We start from the raw sequence: 20,664 nt of genomic DNA on the forward strand, positions 1-20,664 counted from the left end.
CCTTCCTCTCACCCAGCATCCCACAGGCTTCCCTGACCAGAAACTGAGTACCAGAAGGGTAACGCCCTAGCTGGGCATGATTTTAAATTTGCATGCACTGGAGTGGCGTCGTACACACACATTTAGCTTAAGAAAATTGACCCATATGGGCAGGGGAGGTTAAGAAACCTTCCATTCCATTCAAGGGTGTTCCCCAGAGAGCTGGAGAACCTATGCTTCCTCAGTTGATCTTATTCCTGCGTGTCTCACTGTGGGAGCATCTTGTTGTGCCGGTTGTGGCTAAAGTGCCTTTTGCACATGTGCCCTGCATTCAAGAGGACTGCTTCACAGAGGGCTCAGCTGAAGAAATGGCAGTCTGTTCCAGTGGTGGAGGGGGAAGCGCTTTGTTGGGTCAGTACAACCTATTGCTCTCCTTAGGGATTGCCAAGGTTAATTTTGATGATTATGATTTTCCCCTTCACAATAACTTTAAAATCACCCTTTTCCCTCCACCACATTGTCTATCTACCTCTTCCTCCTTTTGTGTCTCTCACCCGACATGTAGCTTTACAGTAGTTTACTAAAAAGTGGAGTATAAAATGTGAAATCAGGAAGCCTCTTTAATTCTGAAAGGCCCCAGTGAAATATAGAAGTGTTGTCCCCACAGTACTACTAGGGAGATTGGTGGTTGACTGAGGAGCGGCAGCACGAGCCCAGGGGTCTTGACTCCAGTTCCTTTCCCAGCCTGCCCCAGGACCTTAGGAAGGAAATGAAAACGTGTGGATTTTGACATATGCACTTCCTAGGTTTGGAGCATTTTATCTTGGGACAAGATAAGGCTTTAATGAGAAGTATGTACCACTTTGTAGCAGAAACCCTTTTTTTAGCATTCCTGGACACTGCTTATCCCACTGTAGCTAATGTGCTGTCCAGTGAGTGGAGTCCCATTTTTCAGTAAGCGCTTTCTTATACCTTACATTCAATAACACATTCATCATGCCTAGAGGCCCCTCATGTCATGTACAGTGTAGGTCTTTGTCTTCATTTACATGCAAACCCGTCAGACTTTAAGCTGCACTTTTAGGGCTTGCTATATGCTAGATGCTGTTTTAATTATCTTGCTTCTCATAACAACCCTTTGAGAAAGGTATCTGCTGTGAAGGTGAGGAAACAGAGGCCCACTGAAGAGAAATAAACGGCTTGCCTGAGGCTCAGCCAATGACTTGTAGAGCCAGAGTACAGAACCAGGGCAGTTTTGTTCCAGGACACATGCTCTTGGCCATGTTATCATTCTTCCAGCCCCCATTTGCCTGTTCTCTAACTAGGCATTGCGAGTTCCTTGAGCCATTGGAAGGTCTGCTGACATTTCCACCTTGGCTGATTAGTTCTTTCGTGGGTAGATAGCAGTGACCCTCAACTAGCATTCTTTCCTCATCCTCACACCCACCCCCCCACAAGCCCAGTAGGCATAACCCCAAGGATGTCAGTCCTCCTTTCCATCTCTCCACTCTTGTCATTCTTGTCCAAACAGAACCTTCTTGCTCTTGGCTCCTGCTTCCAGTTTTGCCCTTTTCCAGTACATTCTCTTGAAGAGACAGAATGGTCTTTTATGGACAAAACAGAAACTGCTACTCCCCTGCAGAAAACTGCACTTAGAATAAAATCAATCTCTTTTCTGTGGCCTACAGAGTCCTCTGGTCTTGGCCCTGCCTGCCCCCTGACTTCACGTGGTATCACGCACACCTCTGCTCTTGCTCTTTGCCTTTGGGAATGCTCTGTCCCCAGATCTTCACGGGACTGACTGCTTCTTGTTTTTCAGGTCTCTGCTCTCCAGAAAAGCCATCCCTGACTACCCCACGCAATATAGTCTTCTCAGTCATTATCAATCACATCTCTCCTCTGTTCTCTTCTAAAGCGCTTAACCTTGTTTGAAATGTTTTTACGTGTTTTCTTGCATATTTTCTATACCTTTCCCCTAGGGCAGGATTTTCTTTTGTTCTCAGCTATGTCCCCAGCACTCAGCATATTCCCTGACATCAGTAGGTACTCAATAAATATTTGTTGAATGTTGCAGTGAATTAACCCTGGTCTCACCGTGATGTAGCCAAATAGATAAATTTGCCATATTTGGAAAAACAATGTATCTAGTAGCGCAGAAGCAAAAGTCTTCTTTCAAAAAGGAAGCTTTTTGACCAGGTAAATTAGTATTTCTTGAGGGACTTTACCATCGAATCAATTCTGTCCTCTCCTTCCCTAACTACCCTAATGTACTTCCTATACCTCATTTGTTGTCTCCACCCCTGTCAAAGAAAATCTGATGCTTGTCCTTGGTCACCCAGACAACAGAGAAACACAAGGTCTTGTATTCTGTCACCAGCTGTTTGTTGACACATTGTCTGGACTGTAAAGAGCCATAGAGTGCCAGTTTCTTTTCCTAGATCAGTGGTTCTTAAAGAGTCTGCATCAGAATCACTTGAAGGGTTTGTTAGACTGCTGGGCCCCGCCCTCAGAGTTTCAGGTTGAGTAATTTTGTAGTAGTATTCTGGGGTGGGCCTGAGAATTTACATTTCTAGCAAGTTCCTTGATGATTGTAGGCTGCAGGTCCAGGGGCTGTTCTTGGAAGAACCCTTGCTGTCGGGGAAAGAAAAAATCTGCTCCTCTGGGCCAGCACTAACGAGGAGGCAGCCAGACTGCACTTGCTGGTTGCTGAGGAGTAAGAGTTACCTACCCCTCCCTTTGTGTCCACTTTCAGGAGCACTGAATCTGGTACATCACCTTCCCACGGCCTCTTTATATTCTAGAATGGGAGCAGCACCAGACTCCTAGCTCAGTTCACTATCTTCCCTGAATGGGGAACCCAACCAGTTTTAACTGGCAGCTTTATTTTCAGGAGAAACCTGGGAGGCTCGGCCAGGCCACAGTTTTCCAAGATTGGCATGCTGTAATAGCTGCTGCTTTGTGGCTATGATTTTTCCAAAAGATATTTTAAAGGGCTTCAAAATCCATTTTGTACCACAAATATTTTAGTATGTTGCTGTGTTTCATATTACTGCATTAAATGTCTTACTGTAACCTGGTGTAAAACCCTATCAGATATTCATGCTTTTTCAACTTGGTTGTCATATTTTCTTTGTAATATCCTGCAGCTGCTGACTTTTCAGTTTATATTTAGCCCAGAGAATAACTGGCTGACTTGTGATACTGACACAGATCCAGGAAAAATCCTTCTGGAAAGAATTCTGAAGTAACAGGAACAAATATTTTCTTTTTAAAAATCTTGGATTACTGTGATATTTTAGCACCTTGGTGAAGTTATCTTAACATTTTTATAGTTAACTTTTTAATAGTCACAGTGTGTTAAGATTAACAAGAGTCCATTTTTACATCATCTATATTGTCCCTTGAAGCTCTTTCTCCAGCTGCCTTTTGGTGTCAGATTCACACAGAAATATTAGGAATCTTGAAATTTAGTTTGATTGAATGGATTAAAGGGCTATGAAATAATGCATATATTAGAATATTCTTTAGTTTTTTGATCTGCTTTTCTTCTTTGGTATGTGCAGATTTAGTTTTTTAGTGTCTTCACCTGAGATCCTTTGTTTAATGTACCATGATTTTAAGCGTATACTCTCTATTTGGGATGGGATGAAGTGACTGACTGATACATTCAAAAGATCTACAGGATCTTTGAACTCAAGTATCTGGATTTATCTCCCTGTACAATCCCTGAAATTCTAGAATTAGGGTGTGGTCCAGCCATTTGGAGTTAAATGTGCTTACTTTGTAAAAAATGTTGATGCATTAATATTAACTGTGTATGTAGTTATAAATAGTTTGGAATATCAGCATGCTTTCATATATATTTTATGAAACAAAGTTCATTTTGTAGTGAAGAATTCTTTGACTTGTGTGATCTGGGTGAAAAACCAGTTTTCCCTCATTTTAAAAAAAAGTTAAGTTTTCCTGAAAGTCTTGATCATACTTCATTAAGAAATTAAACTAGTTATTAATTTTTAATTATCTCAGAAAGCCTTAGATATCTCAGTTATATGGTATCAGTGTCCCACTATTTTGGCTGCAGTATGCCATGTGAAAGAGTTTATAGTAGGAAAGGAAGAGATGCTGCCATGTCTCCAATCGGAACATTTGTTGAGTACCATTAAAGGCCAGGCAACATATCAGATTCTGGGAGACAGGATTAAGTAAGTCACAGCTGTAACTTCTCTAACTTGAGAAGCTCACAGAGTCAGATAATAAAAGTGCAAGAAAATAAAATTAAAGAGAAAGAAAGAAAAGATATGCCACAGACACTGTGTGAGGGAAAAGGTGTATTTGTGGGCCGGGGGGCTGGGAGGATGTTGCTGAGAGGGCCTTTGTAGACTGCCTGGCTTCTGACTTAAGATTTATATTTCTTTTAAGATCATTACATCAAGAATTTAATGTATCACTTTTTGGAGGCTTTTTAAAACCCATACTAAACCCCTTGGATGATCTTAATAATATTAGAATCCCTTTTAATAGTGCTATGAATGTTTCTCTGCCATGTTTTCAGAAGTAAATCAGAGTTAGAATTTTGTGACAGTGAGCATTTTTCAGTCTGAAATAATATCCCTAGCTAACACCCAGCCACCCACCCATTCATTCATTCAACAAGCATTTGAGTGCATACTCCAACAAAACACTCCTTAAGATGTAAGAGATTCAGCAGTGAACAAAACTGAAGTTTTACTCTTGTGGAGCTTATGTTCAGATGGGAGAGACAGACAATAAACAACTAATGAAGTGGAAATGAATGTATTTAAAATATCAAGTGGTCATGAGTGCTGTGAAGAAAAATAAAGCAAGGTAAGGGAATCAGAATGTAGACCTTAGGTGAGGATTAAGGAAACCAGCCTACTATGTACAGCTCTGGGGCTGAGAATCCCAGGGTGAGGGAGCAGCAAGTGCAAAGGCAGAAAGTTAGGTTGCCTGTTGAGAAACTTAAAGAAGGATGGTGTGGCTGAAGGAGGGCGAGGGAGCAAGGGGAAGGGTGGCAAGAAATGATGCTGGAGAAGCAGGTGGGGCTTTGTAGGTGAAGTGGGAGTCTGGATGTGTGCTAGCCCAGTGGAGGGCTTTGAGTAGAGTGATGAGATCCAGTTTAACTTTAAAAGGCTCACTGTGGAGAATAGACCTAGGTGGACACCAACTAGACTGAGAAACCATTTAGGAGGCTGAGGTGGCATTGACTAGGCTGATGACAGTGGAGGCGGTGTAAATGACCATATTTGGGGTATATTTGGAAATGGGTAGGTATAGGGTGTAAGGGAAAGATTTCTTATCATGACTCCAAGAATTTCAGGCAGAACACTCTGGTAAATGTTTGCCATATACTGGGATTGAGGAGTGGATAATCTCTTTTTTTTTAAGGAGTGCAAGGGAGTTCTGTTTGGAAGTGTTTTAAGTTGGAGAGGCCTATTAAGGCATCTAAATGGAGATGTCTAGGAGGCAGTTCATTGGAAATACAAATTGGAGAGTCATCAGCTTCCCCAGTCTGGGTAAAATCACTTGAGGAGTAAAGTAGAAGAAAAGCAGAGGGCTGTGGACTGTACAGTGAGGCTGGGCCACCAGTGTTTGAGGAAGGTGAGGCCAAACAGCCTGTGAGGTAGGAAGAAAACCTGCTAAGGGAAGCAAGAGTTAGGGAGGGAGTAATCAGGCACTACTGAGAGCTCCAGGAACTTGGGGTGGGGGCTGAGAACTGACCCCAGGATTTGGTGAGAGGATGCTGTCTCGTGCCCCTGATGAGAGCAGTTTTTGGTGAGTGACTTGGTAGACAAAGCCTGATTGGAGCAAATAAGGTGAAGAATTACAGACAAGGAGTTTAGATAGCCCCTTTGAAGTTTGCTAAGAAAGGACAAAGAAATGAGATGGTAGCTTGAAGAGGATATTGGGGGTCAAGTGGGGGGTTTTGTTTTTTATTTTATGATGGACAATATAATGTGCCGATGAAGATGATTCAGTAGAAAGCTTACTCTGCCAGTCATTACACAAATTCTGTACAGGTTTTAGCTCATTGATTCTTCTTGGCCACCCACAGAAGCAGGGGGTATTAGTACCCCAGTTTTGCTGCAGTCACACAGCTAAGATTGCTAGAAAGTTGTAGAGCCAGTACTTGATCCCAGGTCTGTGCTCTTAATCCTCTGCTGGAAGATTATAGAATTTTCTCTGAAGTATATGTACTCTGATTCTTTTTATGGGAGGTAACTTGGCTATTACTCAGGCCAGCCTTTTCAAAATAGAATGGGAGACCAGGTATCCTCATGATTCTATGCCTGTGGCAACTAAAGATCATTTATGGAAGTATATATATGCAAGGAAGCATGGGTAACTTTTTTATAAAATGGGGTTTACATGCCTTTTTATTCTCTTTTGCTCAATTATGGATTTTTCAACAAATACTTAGCTAAAGTGTACTGTGTACAGGCCAGTTGTTTTTATGTCACATTGTGAAAATGGGAACTACCTCCACAGCCTTGCATATTAATACATGCTACCCTAAATCTCTTAACATTCCTCTGATTTCCACCATCTAGGCCTACGAGCAGTGTGATAACATGTTCTGTCACAATGTTTGCTCTAAGCAAATGCCTCTGGCTTTGTATCCTGACATGTTAGTGGTAGCACATCCTTAACCTGGCCTCTAAGCCTTCCTTCCCTCCCATCCTGAACATTACCCAGGAGATTTGCCTTATCTCTTGCCCTACTCACAGCCTTTTGCAGCTCCCCACTAATTACCTTCAGGATAAAGTCCAGTCCCTCTTAGTAATATGGTCCCACCCTTTAGCTTTCATCAAATTCAGAGGGGTCTGTGACCCCCTCAAAGGTTGAGAAGCATTGTTCTGTGATAAGTTATATTTCTGTCATACAAAGTTTTCACCCTGTTTTGTTTTATTGAACTATATATATGTTGTTTCATTGTGAGACTTTATACTCTGGTTGGGAGGCCCGTTTTTATTTATTTCATAGCCCCTATAAAGTCTCGCATGGTATTGGGTAAGTGTTAGATAATTATTGCATTGAAAGAAGGTGTGTACATATATGATACATATATTTGTATGCATAGGAAAATTTTGATAAGCAGGTAAAAAGCCTAGCAAACTTTTTTTTTTAATTCCAGTCCTGAGAGGTGTGGATTTTTTGCTTGTTAATGTGGAGTGAGCTCAGTGTTACACACATTAAACATAGTGTCAGAATGGTCCCTTGAAGCAGTGGTCAATATACTAACTAACCAGGTACTAGTTAGCCACTTCTGTTTTTTAAAAAATAAAACAATTAAATGAACCATTCCATAATTTGTAAACTTGTAATTCTTGGTTTCGGCTAGCTGTTATTTCCCAAACTTTGCTTTTAGTCAACTTTTGAGTGAAAATTAAAGTTCATGGCTTAGAAAAAATGAATTAAAAAGTAACAGTCTCCTTTAAAAAGCTACCAGTTTGTGGATTTAACCTCTTCAACATATAGCTAAGTAAAGGTTAACAGAATGCTTAACCACCAATGCCAGATTAGCACAGTGTTTATAAATCTTTACCCTTCTGACAAAAGAAAAGGTTTAATATACTCTCTGGGCTAAATTGAGGATGTGAGGGCACAGAAGGATTTTTGAGAACAATTACATGACTCCAAATGTTGCATAAGCAGAATCTGACTCTCAGACATTTGGCCAGGGCAGGGGAGTGACTGCCCCCTTTAGCAAGACATGTATTCTCCACCTCAAATGTTCTTAATATTCCCTGTTGTTTTAAGCCAAACATTAAAAGAGATTTGCAAAGCCATACCACACTTCTCACTGATTTTCTTTTGTTGTTAGGAAAAATATATGTTCTTTATAAACCACATGTAGTGGTTTGTTGTGGTTAGTTTTAAATGAATTAAATAATTTTAAATTTTCTTAGTTTTAATTTCTAATTAATTTAATTTCTAATAACGATAACCCACATAAACAAAGGCTTGTTGAAGTCTTCAACAGCTTTGAAGAGTAAAGCGTTCTTGAGACCAAAAAAGTTTGAGAACTGCTGTTCAAATGGAATAAGTGCTTACTGTAATTAATCAGTATATAGCACAGTTATTTGAATATTTATATGTATATTCCAACTCCTGCTTGGAATATTTCTAGCTTGCCTAGAGATTTTGGCTGATGCAGTGTTTTTGATGTATTAAACTGTTCCGCATGCCTGTTTTATAACTTGAATCAAATTGAATCATCCTGTAACAACAATACTGCAGTAAGAGCAAAAAGCTAACTTGATTCCTATTGCGCTTAGTTACTGTTCCAAATACCTAAAATAAGTTGAACTACTTATTTCTTTGGTTCAGTGGTGTATGTATGTGGGCTTTAATTAAATGTCTAACCCAATAGAAATGTCTGTTGGAAGTACAGGATTAATATATTTTTCCCTACTTCACAAATAAAAATCACACATCAGAAAAATATAACTTGAGTTCACTATCTGTTTTAAAACTAATAGCAATGAGCTTCTGATATTTGGGTAAGACTTCCTAATCAGCTCTGGTTGTTACATGGTAACATTTCCAGCTATAGAGATGGTCTTTGCTAATGTTTTCAAGAGAAATAGTCATACCATATTCAATAATGAGGGACTTAGCTGTGAAAGCTGCTGTACTTTGCCATTGCTCATTTGTCTTGGACAAGTCTTAATAACATTAAAAAACATGGACCACTTATAGTTAGTCATTTAGGGAATACCAGCAAGTCAGATTCCCACTCTTAGAGAATTCTTAATCCTTACTGCAATCAGGTGTCATATAACTGAAGCCCTGAAGAAGGCAACGGAGCATGTCTGGTAGATATCTGGGGGAAGAATGTTCCAGGCAGAGGGAATAGCAAATGCAAAGGCCCAAAGGTAGGACCTTGCCTAAAGTGTAGTTGACACAGTTCCTGTTTTGTTATGCAAGTAACAGGAGATCATGGTAAAACAGATCATAAAATATAGAAGGGGGCTGAGGGAATATCAGCTATAATCCTTGCAACCAGAGATAACCACTGTTACCTACTTTGTCTTTAACCTACCTTGTCCAACTTTTTAAACTGCTTAAGATATCACTTACCATCTGTTTTAATTTACTAGGACTCATAACAAAATACTATAGACTAGGTGGCTTAAACAACAGAAGTGTATTTGCTCACAGTTCTGGAGGCTGGAAATCCAAGGTCAGGGTGTCAGCAGGTTTGGTGTCTCCCCCGGGCTTGCAGACGGCTACCTCCTCACTGTGTCCTCAGTGAGCTTTCTTCCAGGCACATGTGTATCCCAGTTGTCTCTGTGTGTGTCTGAATTTCCTCTATAAGGACACCAGTCAAATTGAACTAAGACCCACCCTAATGGCCTCATTTTAACTTAATCATCTCTTTAAAGGCCTTATTTCCAAATATAGTCACATTCTGAGGTACTAAGAGTTAGGGCTTCAACACATGAATTTGAAGGGACACAGTTCAGTCTGTCACACCATCTACAAACAAGTTCTTTAGATATTTATCAGCTTCTTATCAATATTACGATTCTGTGCTCTTTTGGTATTCATTTTTGCTAGTGCAGGCTTATAGATTAACCAATAGTAACAGCAGTAGTAATGTATAGTGATTTTCCCCCCTAAGCCAAATTAGTTAGGATTATTAGATTTAGATTTAACGTTCTGAACAAAAGACATTGTATCATCTGGCTTTTTGCTTATTATCTCACAAACATCCTTTGATTTTGGATTTGTTAGAGGAGACAAAATCCAGTAGAGCCGAATAATTCAGTTCACTATTCTGTGGATGAAACATGGCCAATGTTTTCCAAACGAGCCATTCAGGTATGCTTTCAGGTTTTTGCTGTTTACTTTCAAGTATCATCTGTGTTATTTAATATTTTTCTTCGGTCAGCTGATTCTCTTGCTTACATTTATTTTAAAAGGGAAATTGTACCATCATCATAAATGGGAAGCTAGCATAATATTACTAGCCATGAATAAATTATTCTTAGAAATAATTAAATGACTACAAAATGAAGTGTTCACTCATGTACCACCTAAAATAATCTAATGTGCCAGCAGCAACTCCATCCTTCTGGTTGCTCAGACAAAAGCCTGGGATCTATAGTTGACTCCTCTTTCTCTCATGCCTCACAGGCACCCTAACAGCAAATCTTACCAGCTAAGCCAGTATTTTCTTTTGCTAGGATTATTGCAGTAGGCTCATATATTCATACAGTAGTCCAAAGCTCCTATTAAAAACAAGTCAGATTCTGTCAGTCCTCTGTTCAGAACCTCAGTGTCACTCAGGAACAGTTGGAGTCCCTAACCTCCTTTCCACCTTGCTGACGTTTTCGGTAAACTGGCATCTTGCTGTTCTTTGACACTCTGGGCAAGGTCCTACTTTTAGGACCTACCTCCACACTTGCTCTTCCCTCTTCCTGGAAGACTCTCCCCTCAAGTGTCCCTAAGTCATGTTCCCTCATCTTCAGGTATTTAGTCATGAGACATGGTCACAATAGGCTTTTCTTGGTCACCCTATTAAAAATTGTAGCTCTCCCATTACTTCCAGCTCCAGAACACCACCATCTGTCTTACTATTCATTTGCATATTTAGTTTGCCAATCATGTATTTCCCACTAGAATGTAAGCTCCATGAGGGTAGGCGTTTTTATTTTGTCCACTGCTTAAGAAAGTGCCTGACATAGAGCAGATCCTCAGATATTTATTCCAATTGAATTAATGGTAGCATGTGTCCTGCGCTTTGGAAAATACTGAGAATACCTCCCACCATCTTGAGTCCCTCCAGTGAGTCTTTCTTCATAGTCACATGGTAAGTGCTGTTTGCCTCTGAGAGTCTGGCCAGTTGGGCACTCGGCATTCAAGGCAAAAAAGTCCAAATGCCAGGGAAAGAGTCAGGAAGAAGAGAGAGGCAGGCAGGACTGGTTGGGAGAATAACTGTAGGAGAGTCGCCCTGTGCCCAAGCACGGGAAGAAAACCATCTCCTTGCCCCCTGACAGCCTTACCCCTGTCTGGCCCCAGTACTTACACTCTGTTGTGGAAGACCCCCAGAAATGGCTCAGACCTCAGCCTCCACTCAGTTGTAGGGGCTTGAACCTGTGAGATGTGTTTGTGGTAATTGCTTCCATGAGCTACTTGCCAGGCTTTGAGATTTTTGTAAACAAGTAAAGCAGAAAAACTTTTTTCCCAAGAGAGAAACTATGGCTTAAATAATTAAAAATTATATCCCGGGAGGCTTCAGTTGACTCTAAGTAAATTGAGAGGTCACTGTTTTTATTTGATATGGCCATGGTGGCTCTTCCTCCTAAGGTAGTTTGAAAGTCACTCCAACATGTGAGCACATCCTTAGCCTCAGAAATGTGTGATGAGAACAGAACCACAGAAATAGCCTCTTCTCTTCCAAGGCACTTAATATCAGTGGTGCTGGTAGTTTTCATCGGTAGTAGACCCAAATTAATCAACCTTTAGACAAGTAAACTCTTCGTGAAGTTTGCCAAAGCTGCGGGGATGGGAGTGCAGTGTCTCTAGGCTCAGTCGTCTAGCCCTGGTGTAGTCATCACTTCACCTGTTACAAAACCATGTGCCCCTTCTTTCTGGTTGTGCTGATTGACACATAGCTTTGTAAGCAGCAAGTTTGAGGAATGACAATTTTCAGCAGCTTTTTGCATGTTAGCATCTTTATTCCCAGGTAGTAATAATGAGCAACTAGGTCTAGGGTTACAAGTTCCCCTGGAGTTGCTAGTATCTTGAATTTCTTTCCATTTATTTTAGGAGTAAAAGTCCCTCGCAATTTCCGACTGTTGGAAGAACTCGAAGAAGGCCAGAAAGGAGTAGGAGATGGCACAGTTAGCTGGGGTCTAGAAGATGACGAAGACATGACACTTACAAGATGGACAGGGATGATAATTGGGCCTCCAAGAGTAAGCGTCGAGCTACGGCTATAAATGTCAATGTCTTAAATTCACTGTGCCTCCTTTTAAAAAATACTAGCCTTATCACGGAAAAAATTGACCAATGGTATATTTTCTGAAATGTGGCTATTCTTTTTTGACCAGTTTCAGTTTATATATTTGAGCCTCCTCTGATGCTGTTTAATCCCTCTAAATGGTAAGCAAAACCCTGTTTAGACTTGTAGTGTGAATTTACGTGACAATGTAGACAGTGAGGCTTGAGGTAACTGCACCCTCAGATGCAGTTTATAACAAACTCTTGGGCTTATCAAATAGCAAGGCTTCAGATACAGCCAAAATTCTGAAGACAATGTCCAAATGAACTTTGGGAAGTTTTCACAGTTGTGGTTTTTATTCAGTTTCCCAGTTCTGCTTTGCACCTGTATCCTAATTCATTGGGCCATTCAGCAGAGACTTACTGCTCTGGTCTCCTCCAAGCACTCTTAGCCCCAGAGCCTTTGCAAAGAAGATGTAGACAGTGGGGCTGGGAAAAGGGACCCCTCTTTTACAGCTTCATGATTTGTGAGCATTCCCAGTCTTCATAGTTCCCGCTAACTTTTTTTTTAGGCTACATAGTAAAACCCCCAAGAAATGCCATTTATTCTCACAAGAACATATTGTTAGGTGGTACTACTGTGTGGTTGTGTTCCATTTATAGATGAGAAAACAGACTCAGAGAAGTAAACGTACTTGCCAAAGTCACAAAGCTGATAATTCCCAAACCACTCCCCACTCCGGACCCTGTGCTTCCAACCACCATGCGTATTGTCTCCCTCCTGTTTATATTTTGAGTTTTCATCTGTCCACGTTGTAGAATAATCCATAGTGTTTAGTAGTAATTTGATGTAGGAGCAAAGAAGTAGATATCCATAATGATGACAGTTGTTTCAGATGAGCAGTGGGAGATTCTGCCCGAATGTAGCAGGACCTTTCCTGTGTCTGCTTGTGCTTAAAGGTGATGGTGCTCATTCACTCCTTCTGCTGCACATGAGGCTCTGCAGTAGCTCTGCAGGAAGTGGAAGACATCTAGGACGTGGCTCTGGCTAAAACAAGGAAGAGGGTTGTGCTCATTAAGTTCATCTTAGACTGTCATAAACACTCGTGGTGAGAAACTGGCTTTACCATTTAATGTTACGTCTTGAGTCATTTTTATGACCCTGTAGTTTTGTTCTCTGTTTTTTGTTTTTTGTTTTTCTGTCTTTTCCTCATTTCTTTATCTTTTAAAAAAAAAATCTATGAAAACCAGGATTTTCTGGATCTGTTAAATACCAGGGAAAACCTGATCTAGAAAGCTTGTTTCATCATGGAGTTAATTTCTTATTCTCTGCAAGTCCATTGTATGGTGATGGCTTCCTTCACTTCATTTCATCTCTTCCTAAGAATAGTCTAGGTTTCTTGAGGATGAGAGCCATTCTTTCCTCCTCCTTACTCCCCAAAGCATCTGGAAATCATTCAGTGAGTTAGTTGTTGCGTAGATTTGTTAATCAACAGACTGATTTTTTAGGATCTAACAAATTAAGAATGAAGCAATGTACAACACTATGAATACACTACTACTGAGTTATATAGTTCAAACAAACAAAATGAACCACTAAGTCCTGTTGAAAATATTCTGTTCCACCTGTAACACCTTGGAGTACCCTGAGTCTCAGTTTATCTCTTTCCAAAGGAAGCTAATTTTTAATGAGTAGCTACAGGATACAAGGTGCTTTCCATACCCTTTTTTTTTTAATAACAGCTTTACTGAGGTAGAATTCATATACTGTAGAATTCACTTACTGTGGAACACACTTTTAAAGTTACAGTTTAGTAATTTTTGTTACATTCAGAATTGTGCAACTATCACTAATTTCAAAATATTTTCATTACCCTGAAAAGAAACCCCATATCCATTGGCAGTCACTCCCATTCTGTCCCCTACTCCCTGCTCCTCACCTGTTACAATTGCTAATTTATCTTCTATATCTGAATTTGCCTGTTCTGGATATTTCATATAAATGGAATCATACAATCTATGGCCTTTTGTGACTAGCTTTTACTTAGCATATTTTCAAGGTTCATCCACATTATAGCACTTATCAGTGGTTCATTCCTTTTTATGGCTGAATAATATTCCATTGTAGGGATATGCCAGATTTCGTTTATCTGTTAATTAGTTGGTGGATATTTGGGTTTTTTCCACTTTGTGCCTATCATGAATAATGCTGCTGTGAACATTTGTGTACAGGTTTTTGGGTGGACCTGTTTCAGTTCTCTAAGGTATATAGGTATATACCTAGGAGTGGAATTGTTGGGTCATATGGTAACTCTACATTAACATTCTAAAGAATGCCAAACTGTTTCCCAAAGTGGCTGCACCGTTTTACTTTCCCACCAGCAATACATGAGTGTTCCAGTTCTCTACACCCTCACCAATACTTAATTATTGTCTGTCTTTATACCCTTATAGTTTTTTTATTGTCCTAGCTCCCCAAACTTAAAAGCAGAGTCATAAAAGGAACTGTCTGCTTCTAGGTGCTTTCTATGAGCAATTATTTTTACTCAAAATTGCTCCATAAAAAGTTAAAAGGCAAATACCATATAATCCAGCAATTCTGGTGGGTATTTACTCAGTTTTCTTGACTATATTGCCCAAAGACCTGTAGATACAGTTATTCCGTGAAGTGTTTTCAGTAGTAGTAATATTGGAAGCCACCTCAGTGTCTTTCAGTAGACTAAATGATGTATTCTTTAGCTGTTGGGAAGAATCAGACAGATATATGTGTGCTGATATGGAATGATCTCCATGATCTTTAAGTACATAAAGTAAGGTACAAAACAGTGTCCTGAATATGCTGCCATTTGGGGTAGGGGAAGTAGGAGAAAAGGAAGAAGACATACATAGACTTGTGCTCCCTTGTGCTTAGAATTCTTGTGGAAGAATATGAAAGAAGTTGGTGCCAGTGGCTGCCTTCTTCAGTGGGGATCTGGCTGGCTGCGGCCAGGGTGGAAGAGAGATTTCTTTTTTACCAAACACCTTTTTATACTCTCTGAGTGTGCTTTAATCATATGAGCATGTTACTATTTGAATACTTCTTTTTTTTTTAGGAAAGCAAGTCCTCCAAACTTAAAAGCAAAGCTTCCTATCCAAGTGCCCTTTGTAAAATTCTGCCAAATGTCCAGCTGTCCATGACATTAGATGGGGACTATTTCTGCTCTGCCCATAGAGGTGCTAACAGTAGCCAGAGTTTCTCAGCTTCAGCACTGTTGACGCATTGGCCTGGGTTGTTATTTGCTGGGAGGGGGGTCTCTTGTGTACTGTAGGATGCTTAGCAGCATCCCTGACCTCTACTCACAAGGACAATACCACCTCCTCTATTTGTGACAACTGTAAATCTCTCTAGATATTTCCTAATTCACACACCTCTTGGGGGATGGAGCACTAGGCAGAAATTGCTCTGTTTGAGAAGCTTTGTGATGCGTTTAGAGTTCTCCAAGGTAGTGATTTTATATGTGAGTTAGAGCTTAGTTTATACACACATTCATCCAAAAGTACTATATGCATGTTTAAGAACAAAACATAATTATGGGAGTTTGTGAAATAAAAGGAAAGAGATCCTTTCGCCATTTCATTATACTCTCCACAGGATGAAAACTGGTCAGTAGGTGTGAGGTGTGTTTCTGCTGGCTCTTGCTGTGGCTGCACAAACATGAGCACATACCCTTTTTAATGAAGATGAGACCTTACTGTGCAGGTTGTGTTAAAACTTCATTTTTTTTTTTTTTGACTTAACAGATGGTGGACCTCTTTCCCTATCAGTGCATGTTGACCTGTCTCTTTAAAAAGCTTTAAGTGGCTTGTCTGATATATGAATATATCCTCATAACACTTTTCAAACAATACAGAGTATGTAGGGTAAGAAGTTCATTTTGTTCCTCTTAACTCTTTGTGTCAGGCAGGAAGAGAAACCATACTAGGTATTTCAGTCGAGATAATTTAATATGGAACATTGATCAGCTAGGTGTTGGACTGATAAGTAACAAGAGCACACTGTGGCAACACAGAAGTAACACTACAGAAAACAGTAACTACCCTCTGGGGCTGGGAGGACAGTGCTAGATTCCATCAGAACCGAGCACTTGGAACACAGTACCCTTCTGCTGGTGGTTCCTGCGAGGCTGGCCAGGATGGAGAGGCAGCACTGAGATGCTGGGGACCAGAGCAGTTCTCGCTGCCATGATGAAGGACTCACGCTAGGGTGATGCCAACAGGAACAGGAAACACATGGGAAGGAGCAAGTACCTCCTTTCTCCTTTGCATTTTATATTTGGATTGTGTGGTTCACCTGACAATTTGGTCTGTAGGCTTTAGAATATTCAGCTGGCACTGGGCTTCAGTTAGAGAAAGGAATAAGGAATATTGCCTGGAGATGGTCCAGTGGCTCACTTAGAAGGATGCCCTGATTTGTGGGAAGAGACAGAGTCTGTACAAAGGAAAATTGTGCCTTGCCACATCTAGGAAGGTGTTTGCAGGTTGTGGTTAGTAAGCTCGAAGCCCACCTTTCTCTGCTCTGTTTTGGGTTCTCAGGCTAGGATTCTTCAAACTCATTTTTCTTTAATCAGCTGGCTTTCTGTTGGGTTCCTCCAGTGAGGGGCAGGGGAGAGAGCCTGACAGCAGGGAGAAGGGACTTGCTCCTCGTTTGCCTCTCGTCTGTCTGCTCCACTCTGGTAACAGCCCTTCATCCTGGCATCAGCAGTGGGTTCAAGCCTTCAGCTCTTTGGGGCACTCCCAGAATCACGCCCTCCTCAGAGATCTGAATTCAGCTCTGGAGACCCCTTCCTCTGAGCCTCTAGTTCTGATAAACTGACTTATTCCCTTTGTTCCCCAGCTTTAAGGGTTAACCTGCCCCCTGCATTTATTACTACTTGTGTGTTAGCTCAGGTTCCCTTTTGCATTTTTCAGTCCAGTGACACCTCTTTAACCAATTCCTATATTAAATTCTCTGTTAAAATACCTAGTGTGGTGTCTTTTTCCCTGGCTTATCCCTAGCTGCCATACCCCCACTTTCTTCCCCAGATTAACTCAGAGCCGCAGTTTGGTGCGTCTCCTTTCCCATGTCTTTCTGTGCATCTAATCAACCTGTCTACATCCTGAGTCATTAAGATCTTCTCAGGCTCTGCATGGTCTCACTTTTTAGAGGGCCCACCCTTCATTCTAACATAGTATGTGCCTACATTGTACATTAAAATTAGTTTTTATTTAACTATATTTAAGTTGAGTAGCAGTTGACTAGTTCACTTAATATCACCCTTTTACATATTAAGATTTTATAATTTTCTTTGCATGTTTTATAGCCAATACCTTTTCCTTCTCATATTTCATACATTTTTAAAATAAGTTGTATAATACCTACAGATGTACAAAAAAGTTAGTTGCAAAGGTAGCATAGAAAGTTTCCACACACACCCAGTTTCTCCTGTTGTTAACATGTTAGTGTGGTACATTTGTCATAACCAGTGAACCAGCGTTTATATATTATTATTATTAACTGAAGTTCATACTTCATTCAGGTAGTCTTTTAACTTATGTCTGTTTTCTGTTCCAGAATCTGATCCAATATAACCACATAACATTTTACTATCATATCCTGGGCTCTTTGTGGCTCTGATAGTTTTGGGCTTTTGTTTATTCTCATTGGCCTTGGCAGTTTTAAGGAGTACTGGTCAGGTATTTTGTAGGTTGTCTCTCTGTTGAAATTTGTCTGATGTTTTTTCTCATGATAAGGCTGGGATTAGCTCATATATTTTTAGGCCCAGGAAAAGTTTGTAATCTCTAGCTAGGCTCTAGGCATGTAGAGCCTAACAGATGAAATAGCCTGAAGTTGGAAGGAACTGTCTGTCTGCCTCTGTAGGTTGTATATATTCTGCGACTTGCTGGTTATACCAAGAGCTATCTATGTCTTGGCTGTCTTTCGTGTGTGTGTGTGTGTGTCAGCCTCAGTCTTTGTGTGTGTGTGTGTGTGTGTGTGTGTGTGTGTGTGAGCCTCAGCCTTAAAATCCAGTTGTGTGAATATGCATATTTGTTGAGTAGGGCCCTTACAGTTGAACATTTAAATTATTTCCAGTATTTTTGCTATTATAGACAATGTTCCACATTTTTGTGCACAAGTAGGAGTCTGCAGGAAATCCCTAGAAATGGTCTTGCTGGTCTGTGCGTGCCTGCCTCACGTTTTGACAGACTTGAGGCTCGGGCCACATCAGTGAAGTGAAAAGTGTTTCGTGGTCAAATAATGAATCCTAAGAGCAGTGTTCTTTACAGAGACAGAATGTTCTAGCAGTTCTCCTTCAGCGAACAATTCCTTTCTTCAATTGAAACCTTTTTAGCAGATCCCTGGAGCACCAGTAAACAAAACAAAAGGAGAAAACCAGAACCCTGTTTTCCCAGAGCCTTGCTTTGGGCTTTGAATGACCCTTCTGGTATCTTTATGCTCAGTTGACTTGAGGTATTTTTTTACTAGGTTCCATTGAAATTGCCAGTTGAACAACAATAGTCAGAAATTCAATATTTCTTTCTTTCCAAGTTAGTCATTGCATGTATTTTTTAAATTAGATTTCACAGTGTCAAGAGTAATGGTAACTTTAATCTGTGTAATAATCAGAATCTTATTACTAAACTGACCACCTTAGCCATTTTGACACTATTGTTGGTAGAATGATCAGTGAAATTTAATCAACACTGATAAGCCACAAAACATGCCAGCTGATGAATAAATTGGTGTACCAGAGCCTCCAAAGTGTGGTATCATATATTTTAAAAGACTGTGATTTTGGTGATTACCTTGAACCCATGCTCCCAGGGACTTTATTATATAAGACGTTCTTGTCTTTAAATAGTATGACAAAACCATTGAGCATGAACACAGAACACACCCAGAGACGAATTTGGGATCAGTACAATCAACCAGATACTCTGTGTGGTTGTGATGGAGACTGCGCTAGGTGTGGAGGATAGACCCTTATCATATTTTCCATGCTGTAGGGAAATCATGCCCCTGTTTGCTTCCTACTTGTTACTTTGAGTGAGTGACGCTTTTTCCTCTAGGAAACATCTTAATTGCAACAAGATGTTCATTTTATAAACTTGTAAAGAGCAACATTCAGTTGAACAAACATTTGAGTACCAATTCTGTTGACACCCCTGCCCTGCTTGTCCTGAGTTTAGTAAGGGAGGTCCCACATGAGACTGGGTGTCTGCGGATGGGTGGCAGGAGGACCTCGGAAAGGAAAGTGCACTTGAGCGGAAGAGCTGCAGTACGCAGAGGAGCAGCTGATGCAGGGCCCCAAGGAAGAGAGGACTTGGCACGTTTGAAGTGTAATAAGGAAGCCAGAGGGGCTGGGTGGGGAGGAAGAAGAGTACAAGGAGGAGGGCAGGGGTGCACAGGGTCCCACCCAGGAACTCGGGCTTCCTCCTCAGGTCACTGGGAAGCCATAGGAGGGGTTAAGCCAGCAGGGACAGTTTTCCATTTTAAAAGGTCAGTCAGGCTGCTGTGTGGAGAACAGATTGTAAGGGGAGTAAGAGGGAAAGCAAAGATTTGGGGTAATTTCAGATGAGTTAACAGTGGTGGAGAGGGAAGTGGAGGAGTGTGGGATCTGTTTTGCAAGTAGAAGCTGCATTGGTGATTGGAAAGTAGAGGGTAAGGGAAAAGGGAATCATGGCTGCCTGAGAGGTTTTTGCTTTAACTGCTAGATGACGGTGCCTTTTATGAGGGAAGAGAGGAGGCACTGGTTGAGGGTAGGTGGAAATCTAGAATTGAGTTTTGGTTTGCTATAGTTGAGGGTCCCTGTTAAGTGGATATGAAAGGTTTCTATGTGTATATTTTGAATATCTCCTGAATCTTAAAATATGTTCCAGGTTTTTTATTAGGGATAGGCTACTGTTTCGGCATATAATGTTTTCAAGGAGTTAAATCACATCTGTAATTTATCCCCCTCCCCCAAAGACCTCTAGATGATTCTGTTTGCACAGGCACGGTTACTTGTGCTTGGAGCACTGAAGGAGGGGCACTGGTGCCTGAGAGGGGAACTCACAGGAGGGAGGCCCCTGCCTTTGAGGGGACCAATCTAGTGAGGAGACGCCACCTCTCAGTGTGGTCTTCATACACACAAATGATAACAGTGTGACTTCGTACAGGATAGAAAGCTATGGACTAGCCTGTCCTGTATGATGATTGAACTGGGTGATATTTGACTAGGTGATTTTGAAATGGATCTGAAAGGTTGTGAGGTAGTTCGGGTGGAGGCAGGGCACCCTAGGCAGAAGGAACAGCCTGGCAAAGTCAGCATGTTTTGCTCCTCATTGGGTGGAAGTGACAGTGGTGTGGGGGATTGGACTCTTTCAGTGTTTCTCAACAGAGGCACAGCTGGTGTTTGAAGGACTGTTTTTCCTATGTAGGCCTGGCATCCTTGGCTCCCGGCCTCACCCATTAAATGCTAGTAGCCTCTCAGGTCGTCTTTAAGAATGCAGGGAAAGGTGTACATATCCTGACACAGTGTACAACTCCAAAATGTTGATGAAGTAGAAAGGCATCCTCACCCCATACATGTGCTTAATTTTTAAAGTTCTGTAAAGAATTGCCTGTTCACTGCTTTGCACACAATGGTATTTAATTCATTGGCTGTGATCCTGGTGTGAGTAGACATTTAGTATGGCTTCCCAGAATAAAGAAGGCTT

The 20,664-nt window shown here is 40.9% G+C and overlaps 1 protein-coding gene across 9 annotated transcripts in view; it reads left to right on the plus strand.

Annotated features, from left to right (window-relative positions):
* Positions 1-20,664, plus strand: part of LOC108391990 (ubiquitin-conjugating enzyme E2 variant 1) — a 55,294-nt gene that overhangs the window by 31,426 nt on the left and 3,204 nt on the right. For 5 of the 9 annotated variants that reach the window (XM_073236460.1, XM_017651903.3, XM_017651906.3 and 2 more), the window contains one exon: positions 11,776-11,924. The exons of 2 other annotated variants lie outside the window; for them this stretch is intronic. In XM_073236460.1, the coding sequence (XP_073092561.1) occupies positions 11,776-11,924 (149 nt within the window). Of the gene's footprint in view, positions 1-11,775; positions 12,112-20,664 lie in introns of those variants that run through there. 2 more of the 9 variants (XR_012131274.1, XM_073236461.1) reach the window with 2 other exon arrangements.

Source organism: Manis javanica, chromosome 5 (genome assembly GCF_040802235.1).
Source record: "Manis javanica isolate MJ-LG chromosome 5, MJ_LKY, whole genome shotgun sequence".
Lineage (NCBI taxonomy): Eukaryota > Metazoa > Chordata > Mammalia > Pholidota > Manidae > Manis > Manis javanica.